The sequence below is a fragment of the Anabrus simplex genome, chromosome 6 (assembly GCF_040414725.1).
Source record: "Anabrus simplex isolate iqAnaSimp1 chromosome 6, ASM4041472v1, whole genome shotgun sequence".
Lineage (NCBI taxonomy): Eukaryota > Metazoa > Arthropoda > Insecta > Orthoptera > Tettigoniidae > Anabrus > Anabrus simplex.
Genome location: NC_090270.1, coordinates 214565123 through 214582385, shown reverse-complemented (window position 1 = coordinate 214582385; position 17263 = coordinate 214565123). Strand labels below are relative to the sequence as shown.

General features: G+C 39.5%; 1 protein-coding gene across 2 annotated transcripts in view; it reads left to right on the top strand.

Annotated features, from left to right (window-relative positions):
- Window positions 1–15430, top strand: part of LOC136876335 (valacyclovir hydrolase) — a 141544-nt gene extending 126114 nt beyond the window's left edge. The window contains exons 5-7 of one of the 2 annotated variants that reach the window (XM_067150188.2): window positions 6514–6772; window positions 7154–7278; window positions 14921–15430. In XM_067150188.2, the coding sequence (XP_067006289.2) occupies window positions 6514–6772; window positions 7154–7244 (350 nt within the window). In that variant the 3' untranslated portion in view covers window positions 7245–7278; window positions 14921–15430. Of the gene's footprint in view, window positions 1–6513; window positions 6773–7153; window positions 7288–14920 lie in introns of both variants that reach the window. The other variant, XM_067150187.2, reaches the window with a different exon arrangement.
- Window positions 15431–17263: the final 1833 nt, after the last annotated feature.

Sequence of the window (17263 nt, the reverse complement as noted above, 5' to 3'; positions counted from 1 at the left end):
GAAAACATGTACAGTACTTCAGTATGGGAAAACTTATTGACATCACAGGAGGTCACAGGACAATATTTTAAAAATCAAAACAAATAACACTTCACTTTTTTTTCCAAGTGACCACTTTCTAGCACCCTACTTACTGAAGAATAGTCAGACTAGTATTTTTCTCCAGGACCAAGATCTGTGATAATTTTTCCCCTGAGGTCCTTTTACAGTGCTAATTAATGATCTAGCCTTGACACAAAACCATACTTCCATCATCTGTAAGGCAGTGTATCCTGAAATCAATTCTAATATGAGCATTTTCTTAGCACTTTCATATTTTGGCATCTTCACTTCACTTCTTGACTAATGTGAGTTTGCCGGTATCACAAGGTGGAAGCCTGAACGGCAGTGATACATACTTGACTAAGATTTTTCTCTTGTTTCTTGGATAATGAAAGTGGGGTGGGAGAGGTGCTTAACAAAAAAAGAACTATGGTATGTCTTGATCTCAGCCCATGAATATGATTCCACAAATACTTCCAGCCTTCCCTACATTCGTAAACTTGCAGTGTTGGTGAAAGTGGAATGATTGCAATTAAGATTTGAGTATGAACAAATGTGCACTAATGTCCAAATATGTTCAAGCATACACTATACATTTTTCCCCTATGCCTTTAATTCCATGATCCCCTGTGGGTGGTGGACGCAGACAAAGAATACACCCACGGTATCCCCTGCCGGTTGTAAGAGGCAACTGAAAGGGGCAACCAAGGGATGATCGAATTAGAACCATGAGACTACCTGTAATTAGTACCACCACGTGGGGAACACCATGGGTCACTTTTACTTGTGCGCAGTACCACTATGATAGGTAAAAAATAGGTGTGTGATTAGTAGCAACATAGTGCGTTGCTGTATTTTATAGTACCTGTGATTAGTACCACTTTAGGAGCAACACCATGGTTCTGGCTTGTGTATGATTAGTACCCACTATATGAGGAACACCACGGGACAGTACAAGTCCCTGTGGTTAGTACACGTATGTGATGAACACCATAGGTTTGCGTTGCCTGTAAATGGTACCGCAATATGCGAAACACCATAGGTCTGTATTGCATGTGCGAATTTCATTACCTGTGAGTAGTACCATAATATGTGGAATACAGCGAGTCTACGCTACTTTTGATTAGTACCGCAACATGACAAATACCATGGTTCTACTTTCGTAGTAATAAGTACCATTATGAGGGGCCGATGACTTGGATTTTGGACCCCTTTAGACTACAAGCATCATCAATTCAGTATTATGCTATAGAAGCATTCCCTTGATCAGTAATACTATTGTTTTACGTCAGTTTTTGTGAATGTGAGGTATCGCGGGTCGGATCCATTGATTATTTTAAATTCATATTCATTCATTTTTCGTCCTCACGTTTTGAATTCTGGTCAGTGGAGGATTTTGGATTTTTAATTTATTATATTTCATCTCATTTCGTACCATTAGAGGCCGATGACCTAGATGTTAGGCCCCTTTAAACAGCAATCATCATCATCATCATCATCATCGTTGTCATCATTTAATTCCATGAGATTCATCAAATCCCAACATTTGGTTGAGATATTCTGGCTCAGTAAAAATATGCATTATGTACATTCAATTCTCAAGTCTAGTTATGAGGAATGTTGGAGTGTAGATTTATGATGTTCATGTCACTGTGTAGCATATTGGCCTATTATTACTGAGGCCATTCCTCAAGTCTCTTTCTTACAATTATCACTGTATAGCCGATCTGCACAAACACATTTCTTTCTCATTGCAACTCATGTCCAGGCAATCATAGTCAGTATTCACACATTTTCTTCTGGATCAGCACAGCTCCAAATTGTTTTCTTGTGTCTACACTGGAAATAAGATCAAGCCTTCTGCCATCAGCTAACCATCTTAGGATCTTTATTTCCATAATAGTTGTTTATTGTCCTGTCTCAGGAATCATGTGCCACTGCATCCAGTATACCTTAATTCTTGCATTCACCTCCTCGATAAGTTGGCCTTTATTAGCTGTTGTAGACTCAGCGTGTTAAAACCACACCACCACCACCACGTACAGACGTTCTTATTTGATGCCATTTAGAATGCCTTCATATCTATTTCAATGTTCCATTTTACTCTACCAATGGCACAGAAATAGATCTCTGTTAGGCAATCCATGATTGGGTTTTATATAATTTTGTTTGGTTAACACCAAATGTGTCACCAGAGATCTTTTACATGCCAACATCATATGACATGGAGTGGGCTTGTTTTAAGTCTGCTGTAATATTGTCCATCACGAGGATGAGCAGAAATATTGTTAGAACTAAGCCCTAGTGGACACCAAATAGAATGAGAAAGTTATCAGACATTTCTATAGTAGCTTGGACATAACTTCTTGACCCTGCTTAAAGGAGCTGCTCTCAACTGACAAGACACACTGGGACACCATGTCGTCAAAAATGCTTGCCAAATCAGGTCGAGTGGTATGCTTTCAAAGTCCAGCAAAGGAAGGTGAAGTGACATTTTCTTCTCATTTGTCAAGTAGGAGCAATGCAGCATGGATTGCTATTAGTTGGGCTGCATTTTGATAACCTTATAAATCCATTTGTTAAGAATACATTCAAAATAATGATAAAGCCTTATACCGGTAAATGAATAAATATAATTGAAGGTCCCCCCAGAATAAGGGTCTATGCCACAAATATAAAATGTTCAGGAAACAGAAAAAACTTCTCAATAATGAGAAAATGAAAAATACGTATTTTGAAATAAATCAGAATGCTTAAAGGCCACTTGAAAACCGAATTATCACAAATTAACCTTATTAATGTAGTAAAAAAAGCATTTTCTCATTTTGATATCACGGAATAAGGGTGTAAATCACATTTTTACAGTTTAATACAGTGTTACTTATTGCCAGATGAATCAATTCAAATCACTATATAGGGTGTAGGATGCTAAAGGGTTTTGTCACCCATTCAATACATTATAAATTTTTAAACACTTCAATGTTTACAATACGGATTAATAAGGATATTTATCACTTGCAAAACTATATAGGGTCTCCAAGAAGTCCCCGTACTCCTAGTTTCATACGTTTCATATTATTATTTTGTTATATTATGGCATGGACAATTGAGTTTTTATAATTGGGGAATTCAATAGTTGTTTTATTGGTATTGGTATTGGTATCCCTGCTGCTAGCATTGTTGTCAGTCTCATTTCAGTTGTTAAGTCATAGCGGATGTGAGCGGACACAGCTACACTGTTGAGGAGCGATTAGTGGTGTGTGCGTGTAGGTGCACGAACGAGCACATACGGGGCAAACAATGACAGTGATAATAAGTGCATTTAGAGATCGCTTTGGCAAACCCCCACCTCATAAAGCTACTCTGCTTGATTGGGAGAAACTTGCGTTTGCTTCAGGCAGTGTCAAAGACAGCCCGCGTAGTGGACGTAAGAAGACGCGGGAAGAAACGTGTGCTGCCGTCGCTCAATCAATTGAACACTCTCCATTGAAATCCATTCGCAATGGAGCAGCTGAACTTCAAGTACTGTGGTCAACAATGCATGACCACTTTAAAAGAGATTTGAAAATGAAAGGATTTAGGCCAATGCATGTGAATGAATTATCTGACAATGACATGGAGCAACAAGTTGCGGCCTGCCGTGCTTTGTTGGCACAATTCCCAACTGCCGTGTCTCGCTCAAGAGTGTTATTTTCTGATGAATGTGCGATATATCGCAGTTCACATAGGAGGAATGTGGTTTTCTAGTCTAAAGAAAATCCTCATTATGTGCAAGAGTTGGAAAAGAACCCCCCCCCCCCTCATATTATGCTATGGGCCGGGATATCATCACGTCAGTTGTGCGGACCGTATTTTTTTTATGGGTATGTGAATGGAAAATCTTATTTGCGTATGTTACAATCTTGGTTAATAACTCAGCTTCAAGACAAGGGAATCATGGGTCATGTGTGGTTACAGCAGGATGGGGCTCCAGCACATTTTGCTATTCACGTGCGCAAGTTCCTTGATGGACAATTTCAAAGCCGCTGGATTAGCCATGGCTGACCAACATCTCCAGCCCCATTGAAATGGGCACCACGAAGCCCGGACCTTACCACGCCAGACAACGCATTATGGGGAATAATCAAGTCCCATGTGGCTCAGCGTCGGTACACGACTAATGAAGAATTGAACCAAAGTGTGGAGGAAGCCTTTCGTTCCATAACTCCTGAGATGCTCCGCAAGATGTCAATGAGGACTTGGAGATGGATAGAACTCTGTGTTAGGCATGCTGGTGCACATACAGATTCCCTGGATTCATAGTTTTTATATGTAAGTACTCCACTATAATATCAAACGTATGAAACTAGGGGTACGGGCATTTCTCGGACATTCTGTAGAATCCCCTGAATTCTTGAGACATATAGTCACACATCTTCAGTAGGTCATTCGTTTTTCTTTTCTTAACGGGTAGTGTTGAGCCGTAGAGTTGTGGCAATTCTTGAGGCAGGAGGAGTGGCTGATTCTGTCTGTTCTTGACACTTTTAACTACGGTATATCTCTACCGAGGAGCAATCAGATTGTGGGATCTTCCCATAAACACAGATGTGGGATCATTTTCAGAAAACTTCAGACACATTGCTTCAGTAACCTTGAATTTAGGGTCTTTGACCAACATTCCGCGTCCTGGAAGTCAGAACTCTGGGTAGACAGACTAAACATGTCTGGAAAAGTTCTTTTACATACCTGCAGTGAACTACTGTCACCACCTTTTGCTGGAATGTGATATTCAAAAGAATATTTCTGACGTAAAGTGGCATCTGTTCTCTGATTACACCTCCTTTTTGGTTCAGAGATTTTGAGGCACTTATTCCACAAGAAACGAAGACTGCTCATTAAGGTCCATGGCATAGTATTCTGTACACCACTCCTCCTTTTCACAGTCAATGAGCTGAATACACCCATTCTTGTTACAGATCTCTGGTTCATACACACGGTCCCTAAACAACGAAGAAGCAGAAAATTATTATAATGTTATACCCTATACCATTTTAGCATGATGATAATTAAATTAATTGTTTGTATAATGTATTATGTATTAAAAAAGACCAAATTTATTCTAAGGATCTTCCTTAGCACAACTTAACCCATTTATTATAGACCCTTATTCCACTCACCTGTTGTGGCCATGTTTTTGCTTCTTTTATAACGCCTTTCCTTGTTGTATAAGCCTCACCCCTGTTTCGTTTCCTTTTACGTTCATTATCCTTACAGTTGTTCATACTCATCTTTCTTTTTCTTGTTTTATTCAAGTTTTTTAATTCGTTGGACGAAATACTCAACATACTGGCAGCCATCTTGAATGAGTGGCATAGACCCTTCTTCCAGGCAAAGAAGTTTTTTAACAAACAAATGACCTATTTCTGTTAAAGATATGATTATCATAGTTCGTATGCAATAACCTGAGATAAAATAATTTAGTGTGACTATTTCTAGCCGAGTGTAGCCCTTGTAAGGCAGACCCCCCGATGAGGGTGGGTGGCATCTGCCATGTGTAGGTAACTGCGTGTTATTGATAACCTGAGATGATATAGACCCTTATTCCGCAAAAAACTCAACTTGCTGGAAAATGTGGTTTAGACCCTTCTTCCAGGGAGGCCTTCAATTTCTGATTTGTAATAAATGAGTTAATAATCTATAAGTTTTATAAAGTCCCTTGTAGTTGTCTGTGTGCACACGAGTAGGCTAATTTTGAGATCTGCTTAACAGATATTTATGCAGTTTTCACCATTGTACACAGCATTTATTAAGGATGATTCAGGTGTATGAAACATTAATCTGTGACAAAAGAGATCTGAGCAGTGGTGATTTTACTGAAAGAAGTCAAAGAGAAAACAGCCATCTAAGCCATTTCTTGGCTCATGCTGCCTAAACAGCCAATGATAGACCTCAAGTATGTGTGGGAAAAATTGCTGAGCATAAAAAGGCTTAAAAAAAAGCCGGCAATGATATATACCTATCGGCAAAAGTTAGCCCTCATTAAATGTTTAATTAGTTAGCAACAAAAATTAACCTTAAAATTAGAAACCGCATTTTGAGATATTGACATTAAAGTCCCCTTTCCATCATATAATTTGCATGAATGGTGTAAGAGTTATTGTCGTTGTAGTGAAAATGATTTAATGGTTTAAGTATTCCATGGGGAGAAATGAGCGAGCGTACAGACGAGCGGCCAGAAAGGTGTTGGAAACTTGTTGCACTGAGTTACTTACAAACAGTAGCAGGAAAATTACTAATGTAATTTACAAGGAAATCTTATAAGGTCTATCACCATCAATTCAAAATTGCTCGTGTGCAGCCAGGTTGGGTTGCCAGTCACAAGTGAAATAGAAACAGTTGTAAATCTAAAGTGCTGTGCCTTCCTCTCTAATTTTCCTCTGAATTTCATTAATTGATTCATCCTGATTCCTGGAATTTATTTTGTGTCTCCAGCTCATCGTAATATGGATTCATTGAAACCTGAGATACTGGAAGCAAAGTTGGCTGTTTATGGAGAAGATACCTTCAAGAAGTTGTGGGTTGATTGGATAGATAGTAGCATTGCTGTGTATCACAGTGAAACTAAAGGAGATATATGTAAACAAATGTTGCCTCTAATTCAGTGTCCTACTCTTATGATCCAAGGCAGCAAGGATAGACTCGTAGCACCTGAACATTCTCTGTACATAGCAAAACATATTTCAGGATGCAGGTAGGTAACCTCCCTCTTAAAAATATATATACTGTATATTGTGTGAAGTATCGTGAAATATGCATTCTTCGAACAATCCATAGGAAGGGATGGGAATTAATTTTACAGCATATTTTCTTGAAAGGCCCCATGTTCATGCCAGCTGTTTTATAAATGTATTACTAAGTTGAAATCTGTGAGGTCAAATCACACTTTTGTAGCATTCCTATATTGTTATGATCACAGTTGTGATAACATGCCGTTACTGAGTTCTTTTATTTACATCAGAGTAACCTCCAATGGGATTCATTAAGAGCTGACAAAATATAGTGTGAAATGTTATTTTACCAAAATTTGAATTAGTTTAAGAGCACGAAGAGGGGGAAATTTTTTATGTTACAGGTTGGTTGTTATGAAGGATGGAAAGCATAATCTTCATTTTAAATATTGGAAGGAATTTAACAAAATAGTTGAAGATTTTTTAATGGAATAAAGCCTTCTACAAACTGCTTGCAGCTGTAACTAAGGTAATACTGGTAAGCCAACATGCTAGAAATGGTCTCTTTCCCATTTAAGTACAGAAATCTGATGTTTTTCTTTGAATATGCTACAAAAGGGGATCAAATATAAATAGGAATTTGTCTGTACCATTGCTGTTAGTAATAACTCTGAGGTTGGGCTTTGCCAGGATATTGGTGGGGGTGTCCGCAGAAGGGGTCTGCCCGCGCGAACAACGGTTGAGAGCTGGGTTGCTTCAGCACACTGTGAGTGAGCAAGAGGCGCACACATCTGTTGCACAATGCATCATTATCAAATTTCTCGCAAAAGAGGGCATCAAACCACCCGCGCACAGTTTGGGGAAGGAACACTTTTGCTGGCTCGAGTATATGAGTGAGCTAAAAAATTTATGGCAGGAAGAGAAGCTGTGAAAAATGAACCTCATGAAAGAAGACTGTGAAGAAGCATCACTGCTGACAACATTGTGCCATTCATGACATTATTGATGAAGATCGGCGAATAAAAATTTCACAAATTGTTTTAGCCATAGGAATAAGTTACAGAAGTGTTCAAACCATCATCCGAGATGAATTCCATTTCAGAAAATTGCCTGCCAGGTGGGTTCCTTGTCTCATTAACCAGGAACAAGAAAGTTTACGCCAGAAAGTTTGCCAGAGACTCCTGCATCGCTGCGAGGAGGAAGGAGAGGATTTCTTGTGCTGTATTGTGACTTGTGATGAAACTTGGGTGCATCATTACACCGCAGAATCCAAGCAAGCAAGCAAGCAAGCAAGCATGGAGTGGCGGCAGCGAAGAGACGAAGCAGGGGTCCGGTCAAGACCAAAGGTCAAAGCCAAAACGCCCATCGGCTGGGAAAATGCTTGCAACCGTTTTCTGGGACTCCGCGGGTGTTTTGCTGGTGGATTTTCTTCAGGAACAAAGGACAATTAATGCAGCCTAGTACCGTTGCCTTTTGGATGAAGCAAAAGCTGAGTATTGCAACAAGTGATGCCGGCAACTGATCCGAAATGTCCTTCTTCATGACAATGCAAGGCCACATACTGCCGCTTTAACGAGGGAAAAACTGGAGGAAATTCACTGGACTCCTCTGGAACACCCTCCGTACAGTCCAAATTTATCACCCTGCAACTACCATTTGTTTAGACCATTCAAACAAGACCTAGGAGGACAGTGTTTTGATGATGATGCAAGTGTTGAAGAGTTCGTGCGCAACTAGCTCCGCACACGTCCCTCTTCTTTCTATCAGGACGGCATCAAAACTTACCAATCCGCTGGAGAAAATTTGTATTGAAGGCAGGACACTATGTAAAAAAGTGATCTCTATATGTGTATTTTTTTTTTTTTGGTTGATACAATAAATTTTAAAAATTAATTCCTGTTTATATTTGATCCGCCCTCGTAGTTTTGATAAATGAACATTAATTCTGCAGAAGTTCAAACATTTTGGAAGAATTTTCATCCATCAACAGTTTCAGTTTTTAAGACTACAGCAAATTCTCACTCTCTTTTAAAAATCATGAATGTTTACTTTTGAGACTGTATGTATTCATTGTTTGTATGATGCCAATCTTCAGTGTTGATAACAGAATTTTTGTTGGCTTGTTGGGTCGTGGTCTAATCAGAGATTTATAAAATGTGGGTCCCTAGGCTAGGCTCAGTTTTAGGCCCTTCTGTTGTTATTGTTCTTATTGGCAAGACCTTTTGTTATAATGAAACTTCACTCTAACTAAAAAAACAGAAACCCAAACTCCATACCATAACAGCCCAGAAGGGCCATGGCCTATCAAACAACCGCTGCTCAAGCAGAAGACCTGCAGATTACAAGGTGTCCTGTGGTCGGCACGACAAATCCTCTTGTCCTTTATCCTTAGTTTTGTAGACTGGCGCTGCTATCTCGCTGTTGGATAGCTCCCCAATTGTAATCATGTAGGCAGAGTGGACTTCGAACCAGCCCTCAGATTCAGGTAAAAATCTCAAACTTGGCTGGGAATTGAACCCAGGGTCTCCGGGTATGAGGCAGGCATATTACCCCTACATTACAGGGCCAGCTGACTCTTAATAATAGTGTAAATAAATTGCTTTGTACTAATAATACTTATAAACTTCAACTTTTCATGTAAGCTTTGTCTTTTTGGTACCAGGCTGAGTGGCTCAGACAGTTTAGGTGCTGGCCTTCTGACCCCAACTTGGCAGGTTCGATCCTGGCTCAGTCCGGTGGTATTTGAAGTTGCTCAGATATGTCAGCCTCATGTCAGTAGATTAACTGGAATGTAAAAGAACTGCGGGACAAACTTCCGGCACCTCGGCGTCTCTGAAAACCATCAAAATTAGTTAGTGGGACGTAAAATCAATACCATTATTATTTTATTGTCCTTTTGACAGCTTTCCCGTGAGGGTAGCAGAAATAAATGCATTTCAAATAGACACATCGCACAATAACACCAGGCACTGAGCTTCAACAAAACAATTATTTTGATTTACATGGAAACTCGCCTAAAACTAATTTCTTATGGACTTTCTGGCAGCAAAGTGGCAAACGAGAGACTCATACTCAGTGCCTTGCAGGACATCATCATTCGTGCAGCATTGTCAAGAGGCTACCCAAAATTTTCCACCAACAAGCTGCTGTGTTGTCATATTTTCCTACTCATTCAGTGCCTTGCACTCTGTGGAAAATTTCACTGCATTAAATATCACTTGCACTTGGCCAAAATATATTTGCTTTATGTAAACAACCACAACAGAAGCAGTTTCCCATTTAAAATGGATACTGTCTCTTCCTCTCTATGCAGCATTATGTAGCTGAAGTTATTGTCACCCCTTTTGGTTCCACAAGGTACTGTTTCCTGCACGTTCCACATATTGACCTGCTCAATTTTTTTAAAATCTATTAATGAATTGCAACTAGAGAAAGAGATTGGGAATGCCAATATCAATCAATACTATTAAATGCTTAAATAAATAAATAATATGTATTTTATAGTTCTGATTGGTTGTATGAACATTTTTTCATTTTTTACTATTTACTTTATGTCACACCAACACAGATAGGTGTTATGGCGACGATGGGATAGGAGAGGCCTAGGAATGAGAAGGAAGTGGCTGTGTACTTAGTTAAGGTACAGCCCCAGCATTTACCTGGTGTGAAAATGGGAAACCACAGAAAACCATATTTAGGGCTGCCAACAGTGGGGTTAGAACCCACTATCTCCTGGATGCAACCTCACAGCTGCGCGCCCCTAACTGCATGGCCAGCTCGCCCGGTAAGATCATTAACCTTTATCAAAGAAGAAAATTTCACATCCACAATTAAAGGAGAATGGAGAAAACCTTCGCTTGGATTCACTGAGTGGCCAGGGCAAAAATGCACAACTTGATTCTCTATTAAAGAAACATGTGCAGATTGTATACATATCAAAAGGAACTGCATAACTTTGCCAACCATGTGATCTTGGGCTTTTCTGAGTACTAAAATATTTAATCCATTGAATGGAAAATATTTGCAGAGTACATTTACTTGGCCAGCCAAAATTAAAACCAAAAAGCAGGTTGTTCATCGTAACTAGTCATTCACTAGTTCATAATCGGACTGTTTTGTACCAATGCTTTAACATGGAAAATAGGCAGCTATTCAATTACAGTAAATACGAAGCATGTTTTTTTAGTAAGTACTGTTTTGATATAGGAAAAAGGTAATGCAATTTTTTAAACAATTCTGTTTTTACATGTAAGCCTGTACCTTATACTACTTCTCAACATAAGATTCAAGCATATTAAGGCACTTGTCATATTATGAAACCAGCTTCTGAATTCCATCCTCATAGAAATCTGCCACCTAATTTGTCAACCACTGCAGCACGGTCATTTTTAGGCCGCCTTCATCATCTTTGTGATGCTGACCTCTTAAGTGCTTTTCAAAGTGCAGGAAAAAGTGGTAGTCACTAGGCACTAGGTCAGGACTATACGGAGGATGATAAAATTGTTCCCAACCAAATGAAACTATGAGGTCTCTTGTTCGATCAACCATGGTGAGGTCGCGCATTGTCATGAAGCAAAAGAATCCCCCTTAGCATACCACGCTGTTTGTTTTGGATTGCACAACAGAGTTTACATAAGGTCTCACAATACGTCTTGGCATTTATTGTGTCATCCTGGTTCAAAAAATCCACAAGGAACACAGCCTGCCTATCCCAAAACACAGTGTACATGAGTTTACAAGCTGAAATTGTTTGCTTGCACTTCACTTTTTTTGGGTGATGTTGACTGTCTCCATTCCATGGATTGGTGTTTAGATTCTGGCATTAACATAAGCCACCCATGTTGTGTCACCGGTGACAGTTCGACTCAGGAACTCATTATCATCATTATTGTACTGCTCAAGGAAAGTCAAAGCACTGCCTACACACGTGGTTTTGTGCACCTCTGTCAGCATCCTCGGTACCTAGCATGAGCACAACTTCCAGTAATCTAAGCACCTTTATACAATTTCATAAAGAACACTCCTTGAAATTTGAGGCAACTCATAACTTAATGACAAAATCATAAAGCGTTCATTTTCTTGAACCTTTGCACCAACTTTTTGCACCAAGTCTTCAGTAATGACAGTCGCCCACTACACTTCTCATCATGGACATTAGTACGGCCTTCTTTAAATGCTTTAACCCATTTTCTTAGCATTCCTTCCCTCATTTCTTAATTTATAAGGCACATGCATTATTCTCTTGTATTTTGTTATTCACATTTTGTGCTAAATTTTCAATACCATCCCATGAACAATAAACTTGTCAGACTGTGCTAGAATAGAATAATTTCTTCGAGCACTGTAAGATTTATTACCTTGGCCACATCCTCAGATATTACCGTTACCTGATCTTCACTAATCTGCCAATGAATTTCAACAGCTTTCACATCCTTTGCCTTTAGAAAACGAATCACAGCATGTACTTCATACTCGGCTGTGCCATTAATTTTCTGAGACATTTTCAATACGCACAAACAAATGTAAATACGAACAAATGCTTCCGTAATGGCTTTTGTGGCCGGCCTACAAATGTACATACTGACCGTGCATGCTCTGAATGATGACCAAAGCGCTGTAGTGGCCATATTTAAAAACAGTAATGGGCCGATGACCTTCGATGTTAGGCACCTTAAAACAACAAGCATCATCAACAAGCATAAAAACAGTACATACTTAAAAACCATGCTTCATATACCAAAATTTGATACTCTCTCTCTCCCAAGTTAATTTTCATAATTTGACTAGTAAAAATTGTACTGGAAACTTCTCTCCCAATTTCTTAATTTATAAGGCACATGCATTATTCTCCTGTATTTTATTATTCACATTTTGTGTTAAATTTTCAATAACATCCCATGAACAATTAACTTGTCAGACTGTGCTAGAATAGAATAATTTTTTTGAGCACTGTAAGATTTATTACCTTGACCACATCCTCAGAAATGACCATTACCTGATCTTAAATTGGATTGTACACTGCAAAATACAGGATTAATGAGGTGTCGGGAGGAAGCAGACATCATGGCTTGGAAACTTCAAATAGTGAACTGGAATTCACAGTGTTGAAAGATTTTTTTTCATCTGGCAAGAGATCACACAACATTCACCACAGTGATCGCCAACATTGAAAGTCACAAATCAGGAGACTTTTTTTGTGGCATAATGCAACACGTTACTATACATCACTGATGATGCAGCTTGCATCAATTGAAGCATATTTAATACATTATATTACTCTCTTAAATAATTTCTGTTATTTATTCATTTTATTAATTTGTTTATAAATACTGCAGTCCACGTATGTCGTGTACTGGTTAGTATGATTAGCTGCCACCCCAGGAGGCCGAGGTTTGATTCCTGGCTCTGCCACGGAATTTGAAAAGTGGTATGAGGACTGGAACGGGGTCCACTCAGCCTCGGGAGGTCAACTGGGTCGAGGAGGTTTGATTCATACCTCAGTCTTCCTTGAAATGGTTTTTCTGTGGTTTCCCACTTCTCCTCCAGGCAAATGTTGGGAAGGTACCTAACATAAGGTCACGGTCGCTTCCTTCTCTCTTCCTTGTCTATCTCTTAAATCTTCCTATCCCCCTCAAGACCCCTATTCAGCATAGCAGACGAGGCCGCCCAGGCAAGGTACTGATCCTCCTTACCAGTTGTATACCCGACCCAACATCTCATGCTCCAGGACACTGCCCTTAAGGCGGTAGAGGTGGAATCTCTCGCTGAGTCCGAGGGAAAAACAAACCCTGGACGGTAAACGGATTAAATAAATCAAATAAACAAATAAAATACTGCATATTAATGAGCTTTAGAACATATGACTCTTCATTTCAACTGTCTTATGCCTCTTCAGAAATTCTCAACTAAATTTATGCTCAAGGCACTTGCCTTGCTGAATAGATTTTAAGGTTAAAATGCATTATCCGTGCTTGTACACCAACATGGTGGCTGCTATTCTCTGTGGGATGTGCCAAGTGAGGTATTATCAAGTCTTCCAGTACAAAGTTGGGAAGTCTGTTACCCGTAAATGATCGGCTGTAGGGCATACATTCATAGGGACAGTTTTGGTTGTTTCGGGTATACTATCCATCCTCGAATTATTTTGCACATGTTTGGGAACAAAGTGCCCATGAGAGCCAAGATGACTCTGTATAAGTCATACTTTGTGCCCATTCTCATATACAGTGTAGAAACATGTACACTAAAAGAGAGAGAAGTTAGTAAATTGCAAGCATGTGAAATGAAGTTCCTACAAACTACCCTCAAAAACACGCAAGGACCATGTAAGAAACAATGACATCAGAATGGAACTCGAAGTGGACTCAATAGGAGAGAAGCTAAGGACTTTGAGACTAATATGGTATGGACATGTAAAGCGAATTCCTGGCACAAGAACACCATATGCATGCCTAGAAAGAATGGTTGAAGGAAGAAAGCAAGTGGGAAGACCTCGAAAGAGATGGCTACACTAACTGAGAGATGATGTGGAGAGAAGAGAAGGGAAATGGGAGTCAGTGGTGTGAAAGAAGTCATTTCTGGACAGACAGCGATGGCAAAGGCTCATTTAACACCATGCTACCCGGCACGCTGGAGGGGTTCTGTGATGATGATGATCATCATCATCATCATCATGTTTGGGAACATCCTGTACATTGTCAGGTCTCTCATGAACAACTCCTGTTGCTTTCTTGATTCCATTATTATTATTAGGGTCCTAAGAGCTTAGACATTTTTGTGTGCTTTTTAATTAAGAACTTCCCTTTTTTTAACATGACACATTTTTTAAAATCAGATCTCATTATCCTACATAAATACGGTTGATGGTCTAGATAACCTTGTTCAATGTCTTGATGACTGCTATGATCAAATTAAACTCCTACTGGTTATTAAGTTTATTTGTAGTTTTACAAAAATGAGTATAATGGAATTATATGATAGTTGTTTGAACTACCATTCCTCTCTGCATCTGTGCTGGCCTTTGTATGTTTATTAAGGTTGTTGTATCCCTGTGACAAATACGTTATCATTTGTTTGAGAGTCCACTGAGTGGTTAGAGTCACATATTCATTGTCTTATAGTGTTCTGTATATATATCATTGTAATATGTTTCTTTTTTTTTTTTTTTACAGATTACACGTGTTTGATGAAGGAAAACACAACATTCATTTGAGATATGCTGATGAATTCAACAAGATTGTAGAAAACTTCTTGAGTGAAAAGAAATAAGCTGGCTGTTTAGTATAAATATTCAGCTTATGAATCAACCACTAAATTGGTTGAAAACAAGATTTTGTGCTGATAAATGTTACCAAAAAATGATGGTAGATGGACTGAAAGAAAGAGTAAATGATTGACAAAGAATGCATGACAATGCCACCATTTTAGAGGTGAATGAAGAAGTAAATAGCCCAGATAACACTGGCTCTCTAATGCACAGATTGGAAACGTACTATATATAAACTACTTGCGGTTTCTTCTACTTACCTTGGACCTAGCAGAAGTTGACCAGACATGGGGAATCTACTTGATTTATACAAGAGTTATCATTTGGTGGAAAATGTAACAATATGTTATAAACTCAGCAGCTCCAAAAAATATGCATAAATCTGTTATTGATTTATTGTTGTACAAAATAAATTTATGGAAATTATTGTTCTTGTTTCTCCTTACCTGCAAATGTGGCACACCCTTTCCCAGGATATGCTAACTTACCTTATACATGCAATTGTTATTGCTTACAAAGAAATGTATTCTCAATATTACTCACACTTTTACTTGACAGGATTGTCCTGGCTAGCGAACTAACATTGGATGGATTACTTTTTTTTGGCAATTGGGTTTATGTCACACTGACACAAAGAGATCTTATGGAGACGATGGTATAGGAAAGGGCTAGGAGTGGGAAGGAAGTGGCCATGGCCTTAATTTAAGGTACAGCCCCAGTATTTGCCTGGTATGAAAATGGGAAATCACAGAAAATCATCTTCAGGGCTGCTGACAGTGGGGTTCGAACCCACTATCTCCTGAGTGCAAGCTCACAGCTGTGCGCCCTTAACCGCATGGTAATAAGGTAAGGTAAGGGTGTATTCTGCCCGAAGGCAGGTCCGAATCTCTGCAGAGGTGTGCCTGAACCGGACTTTACATACGTTAGAGTGGCCAGTTCCTTTCCGCTCCTCCAGTCCCTTACCCCTACCAACAGCACATGGCAACCCATCCACTTCTTGACCACACCCAATGTTGCTTAACTTCAGAGATCTCACGGGATCCGGTATGTCAACATAGCTATGGCCGTTGGCACACAGTAATGGCATACTCTGAATATCATAGGTCATATGGAAGGAAAGAAGAACGAAAGGATGTAGAGATGACCGAGTCAGAAAGTAGGATGTTACTGAAAGTATTCATATAAAGAGAGAATAGGAATTAGAGATAGAAGATTATAAAGTTTTCTTACAAGGCTTTTAAAGAAATACAGTGGAGTAAGATCATTCACAAGGAAAACCTTAGGGGTATCGAATGAGTTGGCTGCACAGTGCCGGTTGCATAGCTGTTCACTTGCGTTCGGGAGATGGTGGTGTCCAAACCCCATCATCTGAAGCACTGAATATGGTTTTCTGTGTTTTCCCATTTTCACACCAGGCAAGTGTATGGGCTATATCTTAATTAAGGCCATGTTCTCTTCTCATTTTTCATATTTCATCATCGCCAAAAAACTTGCAGAGTTTATGCAGTGTTAAACAACTGGTAAAAGAAAAAGCAGAAAATGAAATGTAATGTGCAACATTAATTCTGTTTTGTACATACACAGTCGAATCAGATTACTATGACCATCTGCTAGCATCCAGAATAACCTCCCTTAGCTGAATGGACAGCAACTAGACATGCTGGCAGTGACTCAGTCGGGTGCTTCAGTCAGGATGTATTCATAACCAAATCGATCAAGAGCCCCTTCCACACAGATGATGGGACCCAGAGAATAGCTTAACACAGGTGTCTGGAGCCATGCTGTCTGCATTGCATCCCACAACTTTTGAAGGGTGAGTGGCGGAGGAGACAGATGGCGAACACGATGATCATGTGTCCCGTAGATATTCAGGATTGAGATCAGGGCTGCTTGGGGGCCGGAGAAGAACTTTGAAATCTTGATCGTGCTCTTCCAACCACTAGCGATGTGGTAAGGGGCATTATCATGCTGGAAGATCCCACCCTCCTGAAGAAGGACAGTATCATGTACGTGTGAGCATGATCCCCAAGTATGGATTCAAAACCAAATCAATCAAGAACTCCTTTCACACGGATGATGGGACCTAGAGAATACACGAGAACATTTCTCAGTGCCCCCACCACCTTGTGTTTGTCCAGCAATGATTACAGGGTGTTGGTTTCTCGTCGGAAAATGCTACCCGTCACCAGTCATCAACAGTCCAGTCACCTGTAATGTTGTTTTTGTTGATGCACCTGTGTTAGCATGT